Source organism: Ostrinia nubilalis, chromosome 15 (genome assembly GCF_963855985.1).
Source record: "Ostrinia nubilalis chromosome 15, ilOstNubi1.1, whole genome shotgun sequence".
Lineage (NCBI taxonomy): Eukaryota > Metazoa > Arthropoda > Insecta > Lepidoptera > Crambidae > Ostrinia > Ostrinia nubilalis.
Genome location: NC_087102.1, coordinates 12,838,647 through 12,862,513, shown reverse-complemented (window position 1 = coordinate 12,862,513; position 23,867 = coordinate 12,838,647). Strand labels below are relative to the sequence as shown.

The following is a 23,867-nucleotide window of genomic DNA, read 5'->3' as shown; positions in this document are numbered from 1 at the left end:
AATTACTACATCATTATTAATTATTGCTTAATATGGCAAATTAATTTAATTCCAATCATGACCCTTGTATGTATGTTTTGAAATTGAAGCAAACCGGATGAAACCAAGAAAGTGTGCTCATTTTTCATCAATCAATATCAACATGAAATACCCCGTCACTGGACACCATTAGGGTTTTCCCCATTAGGTGAAATCTATTTTCAATCTACCTACTTTGTAATAAAAGCTCGTTTTCCACAACACAGCTAACCCTCTTCAATCAATTTCACCAGCCATCAAGTCGTCTGCCTCATTTTGGCGTTAAATATTTAAAGCAAAAAGGACAATTTTGACTGTAAATAAAATTCAATTAATATTTTTGTTGTTTTCTACGTCATTCGTATTGACGTAGAACTTGCGTAATATTTCAATTACTTTTTTATGTCTATTATTTTTTACATTTTTCATTCAATTTCTGGATATCAGAAGGACAGAAACTGTGCAGTATAATAACCTTTTCCTGTTTCAAGTGTGTTTTAGGAAAATAAATGTAGTAGCATACAGGAAACAAGGATTTTGGCGCAATAATGGTATGTCGCCTTAGTCATGCAACATATTAAACCCCTCATTATCATAACCAGTACTAATTCACGTTTATAAATAGAGTTTCGTGTGATTTTGACAAAGTTATTCGTTTGGTTAAATTTAAACCGAGTCGGACTGGATGCCCGCATGCAGCAAGGCCGAGCGACCTTCTGATGCTCATTAACAACGAACCTCAGTCCAGAACATACACAGTACATTAACTACATAACATGTATGACTGACCAAGCTAAAGGAAATACTGGCTGATGGAAAATGACCGCGCTGAACAAAAGGAAACACTGGCTGATGAAAAATTCACTAGAAAAAACTATCATGGTTTTAAACTGCAGCAGTTATCTGCGAGTCCAAATGACTAGCTAACGTAGCTAATGTATATAATTTTAATAAATCACAGCAGTCATTTTTAACTCTAAGCGATTAAAGCCCCAGCATAGTAATTCGTACAAGAATAATATTGTGCCCTTGGAAGTTATTGCATTGCAGACGCTGGCCTATTACCCTGCAATGCATATAAAATGTCTCTTTACAGCGCGAAGGCCATGGAAACATCAATCCTCGAAGGTCTTTCTATTTACCAATCACCATTGCCTGGTGCCTAGTATGTAAATGTAGTCACCTTTTGCTATGAAAACAAAAAGCATCACAAGCTGTCATAAAATATATACCTAACTTTTCAAGAAATATAAATTTTTAGTTGCTATGCCACCGAAATTCTCCCGGGCCAATAAAATGTCGATAAATAAAACATGAAGTTTCATGCTTTTGCCTTTTTAGTTTTTACCTCACGGACGCGTCTGGTTGGAATATCCCCGATTTGAAATGTGAACATTGTTCTCTATCTAGTATAGTTTATACCTTTTAATAAATTCATATTTAAATCTTTAAATTCCACTGTCCACCGTCTCTTTAACACTCGACCAGTGTGCTTCAAATACGCACCATTGAATCAATTAAACAGATTAATAAGGTTTTTCTAAAATAAATAAGGCTTTGCCTATACCAAACGTTTAAATTGATCTGAAAACAACATACTTTAAATGTATTCATGCGAAAATACTTTATGATCTGAACAAACAAAGGGCTCAAAAGCTTCCAACCGATCGTGCCTTTGTACAAAACCAATAAAATTAGCGAGGCGATTATTAATCTGCAAACAAATGTTTTTCGCGAAGATCTAATTGAATCATGGTTTAATTAGTGCCAGCTGAATGTTACGTGATTTAGTGGTATTCTCCGTTGTTGTTGTTTGTTTATGTAATCTTCTATGAAATACCTCTGTAACAACCGAGGTCAGAATCCTTTATTAGCAGAAGACGACTTTATTAGAAGTCATAGCCGTTTGACATGGCTCAATCGGACCAAAAATGGCGTAATCCACGAAAATCATAACTTTGTAGAAAATCCGGTCATTCAATTATCCTCCAATGCCTTTCCTAAATTAGTAACAATTACAAAAAGTTATTAACATTGGATGCGGACAGCGAAGGACCAGTCGTTATGTAAATCCTTGGGTTAGGCTTTTGTCCAACAGTGGACCTCATTTGGCTGAAACGAACGAACGATTAACACTGTTAGGGTATTAAACCCACTGATTCAAGACTCTCTAACCACAAGGTCTAGTCTAGACGTCTTGTGGTCACAAGGGAGCTTGAAAAATCATCTTACAAAATTAGAACGCTGGAAAAACATAACTTGATAAAACGCCAAGAACGTAGAATTAGTTGTCATCAAAGTTAATTAGCCTCTTTACGAAGCCGCATGAAAATCAAGTTTGCTTCAAGTATAAAAACTAGTTTCCAAGTCACCTTGATCGAGGCATCAATTGCAGCGTTTAGGAGGAAAACTCATTCATTACTATTCCTCGGGCAGACGCAGGCCTGTCCCGACGTATGACAACTGTCAAGTATGGCGATGAACCTTGGGTTGCGTATTTTCAATAGTTTCACATTTGCATCATCGCTTTTTCAATCCCAACTTAATATTATAAATGCGAAAGTAACTCTGTCTGTCTGTCTGTCTGTCTGTCTGTCTGTCTGTTACGCTTTCCCGCTTAAACCTCGCAACCGATTTTGATGAAATTTGGCATAGAGATAGTTTGAGACCCGGGAAAGAACATAGGATAGTTTTTATCCCGGTTTTTGAAACAGGGACGCGCGCGACAAAGTTTTTCTGTGACAGACAAAATTCCACGCGGGCGAAGCCGCGGGCGGAAAGCTAGTACTTCATAAATCAAAGAGCGTTTTAATGCACGGGGATTCCGTGCTTAGGGTTGCCAGGTGTCCGGCTTTTACCGGACATGTTTGGCTTTTTACGGACTTTTCTGGCCAAGGCTTTTAGAGTAAAATGTCCGGCCAAATTAAGCACCGAGTCCGGCTTTTGTGTTTTTGGACCGGGCAACCCTATCCGTGTTTTTTTTTTTGGTGACGTAAGTCGTGAAAATGTTTGGGATCCTTTGAGCCGAGTGAGATAGTTACTAAATAAATTAGATAGGTAAACTATAAAAACAGTACGACGCTGAAGATGGAAATGGCAATAAAGCGCAAGAAGTGATTGATGATATCCAGCAGAAAGCTGCAGGAAACAGTCAACTAGTTATCCCACCAATCACAAATTAAGCTTATTATACGGCGTTTGGAACGGATGAACGAACTAAAATAGATACAAACAATGTTATACATCAACATCCATTACTAAAAGATTGAACTTTCCCTGCTCTTCGCGCTAAAATTCGCTCCCAGCGGAATTCAAACTGGCAACTGTAACTGTTCTAGCGTTAGGCGGGCGGCGATCATGTTTATGAACAATTCGTTAAAACTGTTTACCAAAAGTTATCTCATTAAAGTTTTAATTGACAGATATTAACACTCACAAATATGAAAAACTAATATTATTTCGATTTTTTTTCCCAATTCGTCGTAATAATGTGTATGCAGTGTATCAGTGCGATACTTGAGGACCTTGGTTTGTCCTGCAAAACACAATGATTCACTGGTTTGTACATCAACAACAAATTATAACAAGAAGTGTATTGACATCTGATTAAAGATGGAAGATTCCTTGCACATAAGGGGTATTTTTAAATCATATTTTGTATTAAGAAATTGCATCCCCAGAGAAGTAAAATTATGGCTAATTAGTAATCTAAGGGCATGAAGTGGCTGCCATTTTCCAAATTTAAATACAAAAAAATTAAGAATAGTTACATCAAAATTAATCATGTACTGTGGTTGACTGGCAGAGAATGCCACCCAACATGAAGTCTGCCACTGTACAATAATCAGGGTTCGAAAATATCCGATATTTATTATAAATATCAAAATATCGGATATTTATGATATATATCGGATATATGGGCATTTCTCCACTAAATGGAAAATCGCTGTCCCAAGCTAAATTTATGTAGTAAACCTTAAAATTTCTCAGGTTTTTGTATCAATACCGACATAGAATTAGGTATTCTTAGCATGACATAGCATATTTAGTAATTCAATCATGGAATATTCGAATAAATAACCTCAAACGTCTCAAATCACAGTCCCCTGGTACGTCCCTTTTCCAGAATTACACATATTGTTACAAATGTTTATTATATTGCTGTTGATATTTGAATAAAAAATATCCAAATACATTAACAATAACAGTTAGCATCTTAATACATCACAAACAATGTTTACAATATAATTTTAATCAAAATATCCTTCTGAGAATGCTGTCCTCAAATTATTAAAACATTCCCCTGTTAAAATTTTAAAACCGGCTTAAAGTCATATTTAGTTTTGGCGCAAAGCACTTAGATCGCGAAACGGAACGCAATAGGTGTTAAGGTTGTTCAGTTGTGTAGCTAGTGGGCAGCCGCTATTTTGTTTAATGCTACTACTGCGTCATCTGGTGAACCACGCGTCTCGGTCGTCAGTGAAAACATTCCCCTGGTGAGCCTTTTTTTTTACTATTTTAAGAGTTTTAATAACGACAATGTGTTTAAATTAATTAATCTTCTAGTATGTAGCCACATAAGTTGCGTTTATTTTAATGTTTTTAAATGATATTGTTTTATGAAGTATTCACGTAAAAATAACATTCCCCTGGCGAACATTCCCCTGTCATTTCATAGCACAGGGTACTGTTCATACCACAGGGGACTGTTCATACTACTGTTTTCCTAGGTTTTGACCACTAAAATAACGTCTTTTTAGTAGGTATTATCTCAAAATTTCACCGAAAAAGAAGCTACGCGAAACATGAGAAGAATTTCTAGAACAAAAACGTATAACTGTGCAATTATGATATCATCGACTTGAAACATTACCCTAAAAGAAAAATTGAAAAAAAGAAGAAAAAAGAAAAACTTTCATTAAAATCAGATAAAGATATGAGTTGTCGTGAGCATAAGGCTGTAAAAAAGGTTTGGAGGGAGCACTGTGCTAAGTTTCGTGCAAAAAAGAAAGTCATGGAGACATAACAAATAATTTGTGTTTCTTTACGAGATCGAATCAGAAATGAGGAGATCCGTAAACGAACTAAAGTCGGTGACATAGCCCGACGGATTAGCAAGCTGAAGTGGCAATAGGAAGGCACATAGTACGCAGGACTGATGGCCCATCGGCAGCAAGGTTCTGTAGTGGAGGCCGCGTGGATGTCCCACGCTGCGTTTTACGGTACACAAGGTGGACCGACGACATTATAAAGGTAGTAGGAAGGCGCTGGACGCAGGCCGCTACGAATCGATCAACATGGAAGTCTTTGAGGGAGGCCTATGTTCAGCAGTGGACGTCCTATGGCTGAAATGATGATGATGATAATTTTTATAATGGCAAAGAAAAATAAAGAGTTTGTTTACTTAAAGAAAAATACTAATTGTTTTTGTCCATAAAACATTCCCCTGGGTGGTTGCAACAGTCCCCTGTCGCAGTTTTGCGAAAAATCGCCAATAACTCAAAAACTAAGGGGAAAATGTGTGGGCTTTTTTAGATATTATGTATTTAAATTACTATTGCCCTGAATTTCATTAGCAAAGTTTCTCAACAATTAATAAAATTACTTCAGGACAGTCTTGTATGGACGATTTTCCAAATAGCAGAGAAACACCCATATATCAACTTTGATATATATCAATTTTGTATGAAAGCCATACTATTATTTTATTGTATTATTCATGAATACTATTGCATAAGTGTTACATAAACATGTTTTTAATGTTTTTAAAACATAAAATCAGAGAAATAAAGCAAAAACATAAAATTTCTTTGAAATACGGCAAAATGAACTAAAAAAATTAAAATCTTATGTCAAAAAGTTCAAATACAGTAACAAATTTTAAAAGTTGATATATATCATTAAAACCGCCTTGATATATATCGGATATATATCCGATATATATCAAGATATATATCCCTTGATATATATCCTCGAACCCTGACAATAATTTAGTGCATAAAGTTTAGATTTATAAATAAATAATGGATATAATAAACATTTTGGTGTGGATTGATAATACTCAGCCTATTTCTATCCAAATGAATATTATAGATCAGTATTTTTCAACCTTTTTCATGACACGACCCCCTTAGTATGAAAAAGTTTTTGGCGACTCCCCGACCGTTCGCTTTTTTTTTTCATGCGTTTTATAATGTTGCAAAGATGTTTGTAGGGACCGAATACTTCAATCCATACAACATTAATTGCATAATTAGATTTCGGATTAATCTGTCTTTATAAGATTATTTTTTTACTGTGAAGTAGTTTTTACGACTTCTCGCGACCCCCCTATAGAGGCTTGGCGACCCCACAGGTTGAAAAACACTGTTAATAGATCAATGGGTGGAAATAAGGATTTAATTTGACTCAATATACCATAGCAACAGAAATATAGTCAAAAGCTCAAAAGTCAATTATGGCTAACAAAAATAACAAGGGACTCAAGCATAATTCAGAGTCAATTGAAAGCGAACAACAGTTTATTGACATAAATTAATCTTAATTGGCCACCATGTATCTTGATTGACTTGACATGCAACATGTTGGGTCATGGAATCTTAAACGCTGATACATACATATAATTTGAGCAGGGCTACCAAAATAATGCAGTAAATAAATGTATGTGCAATAGTATTTGTTGTTAATTATGATTAATGACTATTTGTAATCAGAGGGGCCTGGTTGATTATTATAATTGCAGCGTGATTAATCAATAAATTACATTGCAACACAAACAGTAGATATAATCATAGAAAACATAATAAAAATAAATTAATGTTGTAAGTCGCTGGTCAGATTTGAAAATTAATAAGAGCCGATAGCCATTTTTCTATTTCAGTTAAACCTAGAATAAAATAATGGATGGAGAGTAGGTATAAACTTTAACTAGATATATTGCTAGCGAAATCCGTATGAACAGAAATAATAGATAAATGTTATTAAATTGGTATAGGTCAAGTTTGTGTAATTATATCATTTTATAAGCTTAATTTACTATGAACATTACATAAATTTAGAAAAAAGAATAAAATAATAATATTTGTAGATATCAAATTATTTATTTATTTAACACTTTTCTGGACAGTAACCCAGACACAATGGAAGTTTGTTTGTTATGACTGCTATAGCAATTAACTGACCAGAAAAGTGTTACATTATTCTTATCAGGAATAATCTCAAGTTAGTTTTGTCTAAGATTCAGCATAATAAATATGGAAAATTGCCAAGGGGTATGACTTTCGTGCAAAATCTAGCCCACAACAACAATAATAAAGACAATACAAAAACATGTCTTCTAATCATCAGAAAAGTAATAATAGAAAAGAAAAAGAGAGAAAACAAACAATAATTAATTTAGTCAGTCAACATGAGAGAATGAGTCAGAATTTGATGCTCTCTTTTCAACTGCTATTGATTCATTGCTTATGAGCATGCTGAATCTCTAAAAAGTAACTTTATAATCTCACAAAATGTAATAAGCATAATATTAGTGTGGAACTCTGCAATTATTTTTATGGATAGGTAGAGTTAAAATCACAACTATTGGTTTGTATTGTAATATAAGTGCTTTGGCACTAATGTTATCAAAATGGATCTCATGCTCGAGTTGCTTATCACAAATTCATAAACAATAGTTTCTTTTGTTAATTTAAATTAATTTAGAGAATGAATTACCTACAATGGTCTACCATTGTAAGATTGCAAATCAGTGTAAGTATACTGAATTTATGTATTGTATACTTATAAGACACATAAATAATTTAGAATCAAAGAGCGCCCTAGTACTATTTTCGACTTGTGAGTAACTTTCATAAAATCATTGAAGGTAGAAAATAATACATGATGTTCTGAGGAATATTTCCTTGAATCCAAAAGAGGAGAACTGTAAACAGTTTAATTAACTTTCAAACAAAGATAATTAGTGCGGAACAATGGAATGCAGTAGTATTCTGAAGTGAACTTACATGATTTACTAAATTTATCAGCAGGACACAGCCCAAGACTGGTAGAAAACGCTGTAGAAACTTTCCACACGATTCAGCCATTGTTTTTCACTGTTCATATATCACAATAGTATTTTTAGAATACTGATGACGTCGTCATATCATAATTGCAACTGTTACAAGCGTTTTATGGTATGATTTTTGTGTAATATTTACGACGCACTTTCCTCCACCATTCGCTGAGAAACGAGGAATGAATAATTTTTGACTGATTGACGACGAAAGATGATATTTGTCGTCTATGGTCACCGGTCTTTACTCTATGAAAATTTTAAAATGGCGGCGTGTCCTTCTATGTAGAATTTTAATTTAGTTCTTTCTTAGTTTTGCTCCATGCTGCTAAATTAAAGAAATTGAGTTTCAAATGCACACAATTTTAAACAAATTTGATTTGATTTTCTACTAATATACTATAAGTTTTTGCCACCTTTCATTATTGATAAAAAGAAAATATTTTGTCTATGACGACGAAATGTCAAACGATTGTCAAAAAAAACCTGTCAAGCAAGTGTCATCATTTCATTTCTTTCAGAATTTGTAAAAAAACAATGAAAGGGGCGATTTGTTTTGTAAATGTCTGCAATCGAATTAATTTAGCTTCAGATTCAAGCAACTATTTATAACATAGTACTTTACTACAGAGTGTGTGAACATTTATCAATCGATCTCACTAAGATTTTGAACCATAGGAAAGTCATTCAAAACATGCAATGATTTCCCAACATAAAATCAGGTGTTTTGAATAATGGATGATAGAAAAAGACGAAGAGGCATGTATGTTACAGCGAGGCAGAAGAAGAAGCTTGTAGAATTAGTAACTAAGCACCCAGAGTTGATCGCGTGTAAAGTAACTCAAGACTTTAACTATACTGATTCACAAAAACTCTGGCAGAGCATTGCAAGCGAGTGCAACAACATCCCTGGACCTGGTGCTAGGAAAACTTGGCGACAGTGGAGAAAAGTGGGTATCATTTCATTAGAACTTTAAAAAATATTGCCTAGTTTTGTCTTGACACATAACTCTTCTGTGAATTATATTATTGAGAATTCGTTATTTTATACCAATTTAACTTAATTACAAACTTATTATTAATTACCCTTTCAGACTTGGCAAGACCTCCGGTCGAAAACTAAGAAACGTCAGGCTGAGATCAACGGTGAAGTCCCTTCATCAGTAGTGATGCTCACTCCAGCGGAACAAGAAGCCTTAGGCTTGAAGAATGTGTCTTCCACCACTAACTACCAGGAAACCACAGAATTCGTGCCTATTATAGACCCAGACATGTCACAAGAGTACAACAATGAATTGGACTCAGTTCATTCATACAGTGAACCAGAATCTCCGCCAGAAGCTAAAGTATTCGAACACAAAGAGCCTAAAGTGAAAAGTTGCAGCTCCAAACAAAATGACAAACATGGAAATAACTGTTTCTTCAATTGTGATTTGCTTGCTTCTTCTGAACAAAGAAAAATGCAACTAAAAGAAGACTATATTAGCTTTAAGAAAGACTATCTTAGGCAGAAATTAAAGCTAATTAAGGAGCAGACAGAAGCTCTCAAAAGTATTGCTAGGGAACTCTCCAAATGATTAATAGTGATCTGAATTTTGTAATTTGCAAATTGATTCAATCCACTGCAAATGCTAAGGGTTGTTGTAAAAAGTTGAAATTTTACTACAAAATAATGCACAAGTTTATGCTATATTTTTCTTTTATACAGTAATGTTACAACATATCAGCTGATTTGTTAATGTTATTGTGATCAGTGATTTAATAATTTGATGAAATTCCATACTTTTGTATGTATCTGATTGAGACATCAAATTTTTGGATCACTGTTTATGAAGGAAGGTCTGACAATATTACCCCACTTGTACAATAAGGTATGTGTTTGGTACAATGTATTTATTATTATTAAGATATGTTAAGTAATGGAAAATAGAAATGTATTATTAATTTTGTTAAGGCGGCCAACTTTATAATAAGTCAATGCGGGACACCCACCCCTATCCACAATAAGACTTAGGATTTGTTGGACTTGGAATTGTTAATGGTGTACTCTTAGATTAATAAAACGGTGTACTCAAATTAGAAACAAACAACACTACTACCGAATTAACATAAATTTTTAAAATTATATTTTTCACATGAGTGGCATTTTTTTAATAGGTCTGGGTTTTGGTTCAAAATGTCCAAAAACTTTTCACAGCTGCCCATATTGAATTTTATAATTAGCATTGCACGTAATGTTTCTACTTTTAGTGACGACTTTTCGGATGTCCATAAGCTGTTTATTAGGGAAAAAACTCGTTCCGAAGGAGCGTTTGTTCCTGGCAAACAGAGTAGGTACTGGACGATGGCTAGGTAAAAGTCATTTGTATTTTGATGTGGAACACTTTTATGCGAGCAAAACGATGGGAAACAAGGAATGCGGGACATACGGGACGCCTCGGACGATTTGCGGGACTATTTTATTAAATATTGCAATGCGGAATTGCAACTGTCATTACGGGACGGTCCCGCAGAATGCGGGACGGTTGGCCGCCTTAAATTTTGTTATAAAATGAACTTCAAATGCCTGAAATATTTATGGTGCAATAAAATTTTCATGTAGGCTTATGTATTACAATACTACATTTTTTAATTTTCTTTTTTATTTAAAAATACATAAAATGAATTGTTTACTTTGAGGTAATTTGAACCTTAACAATGTTATCTCTATAATATTATTTTTATGCCTGTTCCTATATTTCAAATTCAGCAATGATAGGCTTATTTTATGACCTAGACACTGACTAGGTATTAAATGCTATGAACTTTCTTCTTGCCTAGACAGTTCAATCATGATTTTATATTATGTATAACATTTTCATAATATTCAGGATGGAAAGCGGCATGTGCTCGCGTCTCAAAATAATATTGTTATTATACTAGGATTTAATATAATAAAGTGGAAGTGCCACCTAAACAAAGTTTGTTTATTTCTGCTTATCTCCACAATAAATATGTGATTCCATACTACACATCAAGATACATGATGATGGAACTAACATCACAGGTATGATGATGACTAAAATCTACCTACTCGTGTTGCGCGCATGTTCAAAAGTTATAGCAAGTTATAGAGAATGGTCACGCTCACGCACGCTGCACGATATTTGAATAAATAATTTGGATTAAAATACTTGTAGCCAATCCACTTTTAAAAGTAATAATAAAAAAAAGTGTAACGTCACTGTCATCATTGACATGAAACCATAGTGATGTGTGTTTCTCTATGGATGTGTGTTCCATGGAAAACTCGAATGATTCGTAATCAATTAAAACAGTATCGGCGTAATAAAGAGAAATCGATTTAATATTTTTTGCCTAAAACTACTTCGCCGGATGTAAAATCACAGAATAAGTAATAGTACAGGTACAGAAGGATTACTCCGCAAGACGATTTAAATAAATGCGAGTCTTGCTACGACGCGATACAGTGGAATTCCGCTCGCACAGCACTACGTACCTACAATTTTATTCACTTACAAGTTTTGTCTCTTTCTATCGCGTGCATCATCTGAACTCTTCTTACGCTGTTAGGGTTGCTGTCTAGTGAAAAAAATAATTAATCTACTTATATGTTATGAGGTACGTACCTCATAACACGTATGTATGTAAGTACGCATTCATTATGGAAAACCTTGGGAGAGGCCTTTGTCCAGCAGTGAACGTAATTTGGCTGAAACGAACGAACGCATTCTGAGCAGTAGTCATGGTAGGTTAGGTTCCTATACTATCCTAAGAATTATTGATTACCTACATGGCCAACATACCTTTCAGCATCTTTGGGAAGCGAAAAAAAAGATAAATCCGGTAGATTTCTTTTCGAATTTAAACACCCGAACGCCGCACAATATTTCTTTCTCTTTATGTCCATTTTTAAATAATACTTCGATCATAGAATTAGGTACTACAACGCACGCCAGCGTCCTGACGGGTGCGCGCGTCGTGACACTCGACTGATATAATACCCGCCGGCGGGGCGCTTCGCTGTAGGTAATTATCGGATGTACCGCGCGGAGTGAGCCAGGCCTGGTAAAATTGAATTAGGTATTTAATTTTCAAACCTGTGCTCCGATTGCGCTAACTATTTTCAATTACAACGAGACTGGACGACGAATTCGTATAGCGGTGTCGCTTTGACAGCTAGTTCATTCAAACGAAAACGAAACGCAACTGCTTCTTTGTGTAAAACCTGAAAGATAGCTACTTTTTTCTTAATCGCTTCACGAAAATCATGAACATTTGCTGTTTTAGTGAAAAAATAAGGTATTCGGAAAGTCAGAAAGTGCTTAAATCCGTTGTTTTGTCTTTGTTTGCGCGTGAACTTTACCGCGATACCGAATTGCACATCGTTGAATGAAAATGGTGTGTGGACTAGACTAGAGATGAAACGCGAATGAATTGGAGACATTACAAATTACCGCAATTGGGGCCCTGTTAAACCTTATGTGACAGAAACGACTTCGCCGGATATAGCTTCGAAATTCGAAGTGAAAAAATGCATTTCCGGCGACTTAATTCTAAATTCAACCCGAGGTTTATTGATTTTTTTTTTTTAAGGGACGCGCGCTGGTAGCTTGAGGAGCTTTTCCAGCTTCACCGGGCAGAGTGGCGAGTACAGAAGGTACTCTAGCCGTTTGGTTTATTGATGTTAATGCAATGAATCCTTAAAATCGTTCAGTTTTTTATCGATTTACGTTTTAACTGATACGTCACTCATTTACTATAATGGACATCCCTAATTAAAAAAGTTGGATTTTGCTCGTTTTCTTTAATTTGTTTGTAAAAAAGTTTGTTGTATTTTTTTGTCTTGCGCTTACAACTTTTCGAAAAAGCCCAATAAAACGCCTTAATGCTTGAAGCAATTGGATATCGTTAAATATGACTTGCACCAAAGAAGAAATTGAGAGAAAACGACTTGCTGCACTACAGAAACGGCAAAACAAATTAATGAATGTTACCCCCAACAAGTCGGCTGCTCTGCTCGCTTCAAATTCATTTGGAACTCCAAAATCTTCCGGATCCCCCAGGAACAATGCATACAATTCAAATGCAAGTTTTCACCCTTACGCCAGAGTTTCAAATAGTTCAAACTCGCAAGCTGAAAACAGTGTTCCAGTGGGAAAGATAGTCAACGGTACAATATACCTGATATCTGAGACAAGGTTTGAAGTGAATCCCTCCGAATTTTGTGTGCCTCTCATAAATATCTTCAAGACTATACCATCAAGAAGCTACGGTGAGTGATCTATTCTCTCAATGGATTTTAACATTATCAAAATTCAAAACAATAAAGTGGACATTACTTATGCAAGAAAATGGTGTAAATCAAATTTTCAAAATTTTAGATCCAGGCTCCAAGTTGTGGAATTTCTCTGTGGATGATTATCATGAGCTGATAAAGAAAGTGGCTCCCTTAGCACCGCATGTAGTGTTAGGATCCCTGCCACCTTATGTGTTGAAGGTAAAATTATTAGAGTAACTCTGGAGCTTTGTATTGCAGCTTTAAGAGAAACTTGTTGTTCACATAAACAATTTATTCCATTTTATTACAAAACCTTTTGCTTGTATTATATCCAACAATGTTGCATAGAAGCAGAGGTATACCTTGCTGTACACACGGCCACACTGTTAACTATCCATTTCCGTTTTTGCTCTCGCTCTCATCAAATAGTGATTATTTGCGATAGACCGAGATGACATGACTGGCAATGGGCAGTTAACACTGTTGCCGATAGTACCTAAGTGAATGCTGAAAGCAATATTGTTTATAATTTTTTGTTTCTAATTTATTTACTGCATAGGTACTACAAGGACAAACAATGGACCCTAACAACATTGACCTAACTCCTGTAGAAGCAACACTGAGGCATAAACTAATGCCTTTTCAAGAACAAGGTGTTAGGTAAACATTTCTTTTTCTAATTATTAAATGGTAAAATAGGTTCAAATCTATCCTTTACTTCATCAAATATAATAATAATATAAGCCTTTATTACTGGATTACAAGATATTTTACAACATTAATTAACCATTTCATTTTACAATTTAGCTGCACTCATCTCCAGTTTGTCCTTGGACATAGGCCATCATCAAATATAGTGATTAATAAACACATTATTTCACTTATCAATATTTTAAAATATTTTGATTTCTATAGGCAGATTTAGAATGAAGGTAAATGTTTGTATGTTCATATTCAGGTTTGGAATAGCTCGGCGAGGCCGCTGCATGATAGCTGACGACATGGGCCTGGGCAAGACATTCCAGGCGCTGGGCATAGCCAGCTACTACCGACACAACTGGCCACTCCTTATTGTTACTACTTCATCAATGAGGTATGAATAAAGTTTCAACCACATCAACGCGTGCAGATCGCCATCGCCGGCGCGATCATAGGCCAATGACAGGTCGCGCGGACTGTCAAGGGTCGCGCGGACTGTCAAGGGTCGCGCGACCTGTCATTGGCCGTTGGCTGCATTGGTGTGGCTCACTACATATAACGCCTTTACAAGTGGTGATGGAATTTGAATGGAAATTGATCCCAAACATTATGTTATCTAAAGATAATGTCCTTATTGGTTTTCGATGAATAAAATTGATATTAATATGACATAGATTATCAGCTTTTTATCTACATTTTGGTAAGAGATAAATAATTACTTTAATACATATTTACAGAGAAACCTGGCAAAGTAAAATCCACGAGCTTCTGCCATCAGTCCCATTAATGAACATAGCCACCCTCACAACTGGAAAAGATGCTCAACTAGTGGCTGACAGACAAGTATGAAACCCTATTGCAATACATAAGTTTTAAATAAGTTATAACAATTTGATTGATCACACTATTCACCAAACTTAAACACCTATGTATGTACCACATTTATTACAAATAAATATATTCTATTCTATTCTATTCAAATATTAGTCCCAAACTTCTGGTGTCAACTTTCGTATTTAATATACAAAGATTAATTCATTTGTGTTTATGAGATTGTAAGTACACTAGTAAAGTATAATATAACATAGATAATATGTGGAAAAAATTAATTATATTTTTTTACAGACAGAAATAGTAATAGTCAGTTACAAGATCACAACAATGCACACAGATTTGCTGAAGAGCAAAAAGTTTGGAGTGGTTATTATTGTAAGTATATTTTCTGTATTACATTAATCAGTAAACATTTTAGAATGACATTGATATCTTATCATACTGCATTTTAGGCATTAAGCATAATAAGAAAAGCCGTTTTTATTTTGCTGATATCCTTGATTCACTGTTGTTATGTATCCAAAATGTCTTTCCACAGGACGAATCTCACTACCTGAAATCACACAAAGCGCAATGTACGGTGGCACTTAATAGTATCACGCGGCAGTGCCAACGACTAGTCCTGCTGAGCGGGACGCCGGCTCTGAGCAGGCCCGCTGAGCTGTTCACTCAGCTGTCGCTCATCGAGCCCAAGCTCTTCGGCTCCTACACTGAGTACGGTGAGTGCGCCGTAGTGTGCCGCAGTGACGTCACGCGGCAGTGCCAGCTCTGAGCAGGCCCTTAGCTATGTGGTTCCGGTAGATTAGAACTACCCCCATTATTCCTATGCGTGACGTAAGAGGCGACTAAGGTAAAAATATGTGAACATCAGGCCTCCCCAATCTTTCTTTTTTAACGTGAGGATGTAAGTAAGCCAAATCTTTCATTTGCCTCTAGTAAATTAGATAGAATCATTATCCTTCAGTGGTGGCGCCTACAAATTAAGAGGCGAGAGAAATGGCACGTCTTTGTCACGTTGTCACTTTGGTAGTGGCGTTGCAATGAGGATCAGTACTGTAGAAAATTCAATAAAACTAGTATGTACGTTAATCTTTAAGACATAAGAAAGATATATCTTTTTGAATTATCCAAATCGGACCATTACTTACGAAGATATTAAGTAATAAACATAGGCCGTTTTTGCCGCTAAAAGACAACGTACGCAAGGCCGCGTGACGTCACTATATCCGAATCGAGCGCAGCCGGCGTACTATTGGGATGGAAAATATTTTTTTCCAGCTAAACTATCAGTTTTAGAAAAAAACTTTTAATAACATTTATTCATCAAAATAAAGTAACCTATCGACCAGTAATTTTTAAAAATAAAAATTGTGAAAAATAAGTATCGCTATGTCCAAAAACCACATTTTTATACGATTCGATGGAATGCGGAGAAGCGGTTGGGGTGAGTGTAACTTTATGATTGTTTGTTTTGAACATAATAATACATAATATGAGTGCTAATACCCAGTTTCTGGCCTGGGGGGGGGGGGGGGGGGGGAGGGGCTAAGTCATACCCAGCTTATAGCCTGGGGGGAGGGGCAAGCCTTACCCGGCTTCTGGCCTTGGTATGAGGGGGGGAGAGGCAAGTCATACCCAGTTTCTGGCCTGGGGGGGGGTTAGTCATACCCAGCTTCTGGCCGAGGGGGAGTCATACCTAGCTTATGCTTAGGGGCTAGCCTTACCCAGCTTCTGGCCTGGGGGGAGGGGGAGGGGGGTCAAGTCATAACCAGTTTCTGGTTCTGGCCTGGGGGGGGGGGGGTAAGTCATACCCAGCTTATGCTTATGGCCTGGGGGGAGGGGCAAGCCTTACCCAGCTTCTGGCCTGGGGGGGGGGGGGTAAATCATATCCGACTTCTGGCCGAGGGGGAAGTCATGCCCAGCTTATGACCTGGGGAGAGGAGAGGGACGGGGGAGTCATACCCAGCTTCTAGGCTAAGATTAAATAGATTTCCAGAAGGGAGCAGCTGGCCTGCCCATGGGAACGGCGAATAGATAGGTAGGTACGTAGGTTTACCTCAGAAAAACTAAATAACAGGTAGGTATTGCGTGTACATCGAAATGATCTTCATAGCAATGTCTTGTAGCCTAGGCAGAGTGTATCTGCCTCAGCTATACTTATTGTTAGAAGTAAATAAAATAATATTTATGCATTTTTATATTTTACTTGGACGAAGATATGACTCTAACAACACTTATGAACACTTTGTTTGAATAAATCGCCAAATATACCATCGCGGAGACCCTAATCGCGTCTCCGCGTTCCATTGAATCGTATGAGCGTATGGATTTTTTGCGATATTTTTCACAATTTCTATTTTAAAAAATTACCTAACGATAGCTTACTTTATTCTGATGAATAAATGTCATAACAAGTTTTTCTCTAAAACTGATAGTTTGGCTAGAAAAAAATATTTTCTATCCACGCAGTACGCCGGCAGCGTTCGGATCGGATATAATGACGTCATCGGTCCCGCGCCGGGCGGTCAGTGAACTTTTTTAGTAATTTGGCCATAACTTCGTCAATTTTTGTCGTAGAACAAAAATTTTTGGACTGTATATTAAGGATTTCTTAGACCTATAAATCTGCATTCACAGCTAAAAATCGAAATGATCCTCATTGCGCTTCTAGAAATTGTATAAAAAGCAGTAGAGGCGCTTCAAGCGTGCCACTGCAGCGCTGCCTCGCGCCTCCAATTTTAAGGTGCCCCTAATGATGGCGATGGTTGGAATTCATTTTCTAAGCCATGGAAATATTCCAGGCAAAAGATATTGCGCCGGCAAGCAGACCAATTTCGGCTGGGACATGAGTGGGCAGTCCAACCTGACAGAACTCCAGATTCTGCTGCAGAAGCGGTTCCTCATCCGCCGGACTAAGGAGCAGGTGCTTACTACTTTGGAGGGGAAGACCAGGTAAAGAAAATCAAAATTGTTTATTTTTTGCAAGTTAGCTCCCAAAGAACACTTTTACACGTCCCATATTAACGCAGTAATTGAACGCAGTGTCGGCTTTAACCCTTAAACGTAATCCTTAAACACCCAGGACTCTCAATAGGGGGTTACAACTGTTAGTATTTACAGGTTACTGTAATTTTTTTTTAGAGAAAATGAAAGCCTCATTCACGAAAGTTACACTGCCTGCCTAGTGAGAGGGAGTGGTCTAATTGAATTGTAAGTAATGAGGGCTATCGTTTTAGCGCTCACCAGTTAGCGCCACTGTAGAGTAAGGTCCTGTCACTTGCTAGTAGCGAAGACAGTGGCACCAACTGGTGAGCGCGAAAGTGGTCGGAGGACTATTGCATTTGCACTCATCAAGATGGCGCCACTGTAGAGTAAGGTCCTGTCAATCGCCAGGGGTGCCAACTGTTAAGTATAAAAACGATAGCCCTCATTGAACGCAGTGTCATCTTTAACCCTTAAACGTAATCCTTAAACACCCAGGACTCTCAATAGGGGGTTACAACTGTTAGTATTTACAGGTTACTGTAATTTTAATTTGAGAAGACGAAAGCCTCATTCATAAAAGTTACACTGCCTGCCTAGTGAGAGGGAGTGGTCTGTTTGAATTGTAAGTATTTGGTTGGTCATGTGATTTCGCCAGTATTGGATCACTCTTCCTGAACTTCAGAACTACCGCTATATCCATGGGAATACCCATGGATGTCGTAAGAGGCGACTAAAAGAGAAATATACGAAGGCCTTCCCAACCTGTCTGACCAGGGGGCAGTGTAGACCAAATCCCCCATTGACTTAATGAAGACTGCTAAATACCTCATAATCATGAGTTATTAAAATAAATTTAGTTAACAAAGTGACAATAAAATGTTTAAACTTTCGCGTTCCATTTCAAATAAAATAGTAAGACACGAGTCTTAACGCGACGTTTATTAATGAGTTACATTATGTACTCACGGCTTGACGTTTCGGCTGCTATGCTACAGCCGTGGTCACAAGGAGACATTAATAAACGTCGCGTTAAAACCCGTGTCTTACTATTTTAGTTAAAGTGACAATAATTTTGGTAATTCCAGAGAAACAGTATTACTAGACTGCACATTGCTGCAGTTCTCCAAGGAGGAACAGCAAGGGCTGTCGCAAATGGCCGAGGCCTACAACACAAAGAAATCCACCGAGAAACACGCGGCCCTGGTCACTTACTTCAGTGAGTCGGCGCGAGTTAAAATACCGGCTATATGGTGAGTTAAACATGTTCGTAAAAGTTAAAATCTACTGAATATCACTAAAGCCCGGTCTCTCGCGTAATTATATTGCTGTCGTGACTGTGCGACGGCCGCCCGCAGTGAGTGTGCGAGCGCGACAGCAACATAATTACGCGCGAGCGATAAGGATGGGTAGCTTGGGGTCATTGGACAAAATTCTACGTGCTCAGCGACCAGACTATAGTACTTGTTTTAGGTAACACTGTTAACCTGCCTACGAAAAGGTCTGATCGCGACATAACGCCCCCCAAGTGGTTTCCAATCTGGGTATCCCTCTTACTCACACTGAGGATGTTGCACGAACGTCTAGACTAGAATAGATAGATATAAAATACTTACTGTTAACCAATGGCAGCTACTGGATTTCTGGACAACGTTTACCAAGATGATGGCACATTTTTTAGCCGCTGCTATCTCTCGATCATAAGGAAGTCCTATGTTATCGTTTTTATCGATATCCAATTCCTTCATCTTAGATTCCACTTTTCATAACCAATACTTGGACATCTTTTTTTTGTTTCAGTAAATACATCCGTCAAGTAACAAAGGAGACGGAAGGCAAGTTCCTTGTGTTCGCACACCACCGGAACATGATCGACGCGATCTGTTCCACGCTGGACGAGGAGCGGGTCCCGTACATCAGCATCGTCGGCTCCACGCCTCCCGCCAGCCGAGCGGTAAGCAGCTGATGATCCTACTAATATTATAAAGGCGAAAGTATGTGTGGATGTTTGTTACTCTTTCACGCAAAAACTTATAATTTATGCGAATCTGTGACACTAAATTTCACGCGGGTGAAACCGCGAGCAAATACAATAGTCTAGGGACGGCGTGGCGGGGTTCGAACAGCATTCCTTATATCACGAGTCGGCCCGTCCGACACCTTCATCGTTCGGCTATTGTCGCTTCATTATAACTGATTGCCAATGAGGGTTTTCGCGAATGAAAGATCCGCTAGATGGCGGGACGTGGATGTGGGGTCTGACTGCTGCGTGATTGGTGGATTTTGACATATCTGTCAATGTCATGTCAAAAATAACCAATCATGCAGCATTTGGACCTCACGTCTACGTATTGCCATCTGGCGGATTTTTCATTCGCGAAAACCCTCATTCAGATCCTCTTTTTACCCGATTGCAGCAGGAGGAGGGTTATATTTTTCTTTAAAAATATGGCCATACCTTTAGGCCTAGGATGTGCATCATGTTCTTTACGGAATATGATACAAGCTGAGTAGGAGCCATTTTGGTTCAACAATTTATCTATAATTATTAACCAAATTGTGTAACATTACTATGTTTGAACCAAATAAACAATTTTTCTTTCTTTCACTAGGATGCCTACGATAGACTCATCGATTTTGCACAATAAGCTCTTATTAGGCGTCTAAAATCGCCGAAAATAATTTATTATGGCGCGCATCCTTACCCGGCTAAATCACCCTAGAGTCGAGGTGTGACCTATCTTGCAACGGGATGTATGTCGGCTTAGAGTGGGCACACACCGTTGATTTTTAGTTGGCCGATAGTTGTGCCCGATTTTAATTTGTATGAAGAATCGGCCAAATCGAATCGGCGTAGTGTGCGCACTCCCATACATGCCCATACTGATCAACTGCCCGACTAAACTATCGGCCGACGAAAAATCAACGGCGTGCGCCTACACTTACTTTGCTATTTTATAACCTTGTGCTATCCTCACAGGATAGCACATAGCTCGTAGAGACGATGGCCGTTGGGGCAGGAAAGTTCTCGAGTGGCGACCACGAGCTGGAAGACGTAGCGTGGACAGGCCTCCTACTAGGTGGATCGACGATCTGGTAAAGGTCGCGGGAAGAGCCTGGATGCGGGCAGCAGGACCGTTCATTGTGGAAAACCTTGGGGGAGGCCTTTGTCCAGCAGTGGACGTCATTTGGCTGAAACGAACGAACGAACCATATTTTCTCACCACAACTATTATCCCTGCAGGAGCTGGTAGACCGCTTCCAGCACAGTGCGTCGTGCCGCTGCGCCGTGCTGTCCGTCACGGCCGCCAACTCCGGCCTCACGCTCACCGCTGCCAACCTGGTTCTATTCGCGGAGCTTCATTGGAACCCGGGGGTGAGTCTAGCTCTATGAGGCGCCATACTTGTCTATGGCTTACATTTTTTTTATGCATAACATAATATTAGTGTCTTGGCACTTGGCAGTAAAATGTCAACTGTCAAGATAATACTGAGTGGGTGACCTCTTTGGCAACATTTTTTTTTTCTCCGCCTCGTTGTTTTTGTGCTTTGTGCTTTTTAGTTGTCAAATAAATTTCTTTCTTTCTTTCTTTCTTTCATAACAAGGCAGTTATTTGACCACAATCGCACCTGATGTTAAGTGGGATGCAGTCTAGGATGGTACATATCTGCCCTGTAACTTCCTGTAAGTGCCTATTCACTCTCGCCTTGAAAATGCCCGGATGCTCCAACAACCGTTTGCTGTGTCTAGTTTGCATATAAAAAAGTAATAATTGATAACAGTGTGCCAAAAATCACTTAGGCTGGGTTGCACCATCTTACTTTAACTTTGACAAACGTCAAAAATCTGTCAAACTTCATACAAAAAACATCGGTTATCGTTAAAGTTACGGTCAAAGTTACGTGGTGCAAATCATCTTTAAGCTGAAAGATTTTTGTCGTTTGTTAAAGTTAATTGAGGATTGTGCAAACCAGCCTTAGTTACTATACATATTACTACTTATATACGGCAACTTTCTTAAAACAAATTATTGTAACTAAAACCACTAAAACACTTTTTAAGTGATTTCCATGGCGCGAGCGCACCATATCTCTTTAAAACTGTCCTTTATTTGAACCTGCAACCACGTCACTTACTGATCCACTTGCGTAGATCCTGACGCAAGCGGAGGCGCGTGCGCACCGTATCGGCCAAGTTGGCGGCGTGTGCGTGCGCTACCTGATCGCGCCCGCCACCGCCGACGACGCCATCTGGCCCATGCTGCAGAACAAACTCAACGTGAGCACACACTCTTATTTACAATTAAAAATCAAATTTAAATTTAAAACCAACAAAAAAAGACAATGCTGGAAATTGGCGTCTTTTTTTTTCGCGCGGCCATCGACCAAGCCTTGTTTTTTGATAACAAAATAGTGTCTGAAATCTGGCATCGCCATTTACTTGCTAAAAAGTAGAAAATTAAAAAAAAATTGGTATAGCGCTTACTATCCGTTCGCTTTAAGTTTGCCGCTGGCGATATGACGTCACTCGAAGAGAAGCGTCTATAACTATAACAAACTATTTAAAATATTTTTTATATTATTGATAAAAATTGTGTATTTGCATAAAATAAGACACATTAATTGCGTTTAATCACTAACTAATTGCGTTTAATCGCGGTTGGGAGAGGGGACGCGCATTCCACGGTCCGGCAAACTTAGCGCGAACAGGTAGTAACTCGGTCAGTGCCTGAGGTATGAGAGTGGCACGAGACGATGATTTTGTGACGGTCAAACGTCAGCGAAACTTCAGATTTGAGTTATGTCACGTTATAATGTCAATATCACCCCTCCCGTGCCGCTTTCATACCTCAGGCGCTTACTGAGTTAAGCGAAAGACCTATAACTTTAATGTAATTGTCTCCAAAAAAGTGTACAAAAAGTTGGAAATTAATTGCGTTATTATATTGTTTTAGTGCTATTGTAGTGACCATTTAACGCCATGGAAAAGTAACAAAAATCTGTAAAACATATTTTTTCACGCACTAAACTTAGATTGCTAATAATTAAATGAGACCAACCCTCATATTTCTGTTTTCTTTCACTGGCAGACAGCTGTTGTTATTTTTAACTGCAGTAACCAGTAGAAAATTATCTAACATTTAAAAAATGTTTTAAACAGGTACTAAACGACGTAGGACTGAGTCGAGATACATTCGAGGATAGCACTTTGAAACACCAGGTAAGAGACTAACGCCCGTATTCACAAACATTATGTACTATGAGGTCTCACAGTGCGCGTGGACGCACAGGGTCACACTCGAACCAATCACAAAGCTCTATTCAACGCTGTGCGTTCGATTTGCTGCTTCACATAAGCAAGCATCGTTTGTGAATACGGGTGTATAACGCTATTAATAAATACAAACAATAATTGTAATTATTATTGTACTGCAAAACTCGTTCAGATTTCAAGATAAATGTGACCTCAAGGTCAACTTGTTAATGTCTGTCTGGCGTATTGTGTGTATATTGTTTTTGTGTAAACAAACCTTCCTTACCGATAAACCTTGCCTTTTAGGAAAGTAAAAACAACATGACTCAGTACCTAAGCCCGATCAGCAAAAACAAGAATGACTACATACCTGGCACCAACATAAGAAAAGGCACTCTTAAATCGGATACATCAAAAAATCAAATGAATGGACAAACATCCAGTTTAAATAGTCAATTGAATTGTCAAACGTCAAACGGCGAGAACACAGATGACGTCATTACGCAATTTCACATGGAAAATGACATCACAATGCATGAAATCAGCGCCATCGAAGAGTGTTTCTTGGGCGACGACGAAGACGATGCTCTATTAGCCAACTTAGATTTATGATATCAAGGAGTCTGTGATTAGTTATTTAATAAATTATTTTTAGTACGTTTGTGTTTTCGTCTCACTAACAGTTTCTAAAGTATTTTATGCGTAATTTCCCCTGATTCTGTTCAGCCACTAAGGTTGGAGCT

The 23,867-nt window shown here is 37.8% G+C and overlaps 3 protein-coding genes across 3 annotated transcripts in view; 2 read left to right on the top strand and 1 right to left on the bottom strand.

The window, feature by feature from the left end:
* Positions 1 to 8,277, bottom strand: part of LOC135079024 (NPC intracellular cholesterol transporter 1) — a 73,221-nt gene extending 64,944 nt beyond the window's left edge. The window contains exon 1 of the mRNA XM_063973653.1: positions 8,025 to 8,277. Within this exon, the coding sequence (XP_063829723.1) occupies positions 8,025 to 8,105 (81 nt within the window). The 5' untranslated portion in view covers positions 8,106 to 8,277. The remainder of the gene's footprint in view (positions 1 to 8,024) is intronic.
* A 281-nt stretch (positions 8,278 to 8,558) lies between these two features.
* Positions 8,559 to 10,020, top strand: LOC135078527 (myb/SANT-like DNA-binding domain-containing protein 3). The gene is made up of 2 exons (XM_063973066.1): positions 8,559 to 9,024; positions 9,169 to 10,020. Exons 1-2 carry the CDS (start codon positions 8,809 to 8,811, stop codon positions 9,649 to 9,651), a joined length of 699 nt encoding a protein of 232 aa, XP_063829136.1. The 5' UTR covers positions 8,559 to 8,808; the 3' UTR covers positions 9,652 to 10,020.
* Positions 10,021 to 12,871: 2,851 nt separating this feature from the next.
* LOC135078568 (SWI/SNF-related matrix-associated actin-dependent regulator of chromatin subfamily A-like protein 1) lies at positions 12,872 to 23,781 on the top strand. Its single transcript, XM_063973099.1, has 14 exons — positions 12,872 to 13,349; positions 13,459 to 13,574; positions 13,915 to 14,015; positions 14,314 to 14,448; positions 14,792 to 14,897; positions 15,180 to 15,263; positions 15,427 to 15,607; positions 17,690 to 17,840; positions 18,959 to 19,123; positions 19,671 to 19,824; positions 21,115 to 21,246; positions 22,024 to 22,149; positions 23,032 to 23,091; positions 23,431 to 23,781. Exons 1-14 carry the CDS (start codon positions 12,992 to 12,994, stop codon positions 23,734 to 23,736), a joined length of 2,175 nt encoding a protein of 724 aa, XP_063829169.1. The 5' UTR covers positions 12,872 to 12,991; the 3' UTR covers positions 23,737 to 23,781.
* The last annotated feature ends 86 nt before the right edge of the window (positions 23,782 to 23,867 follow it).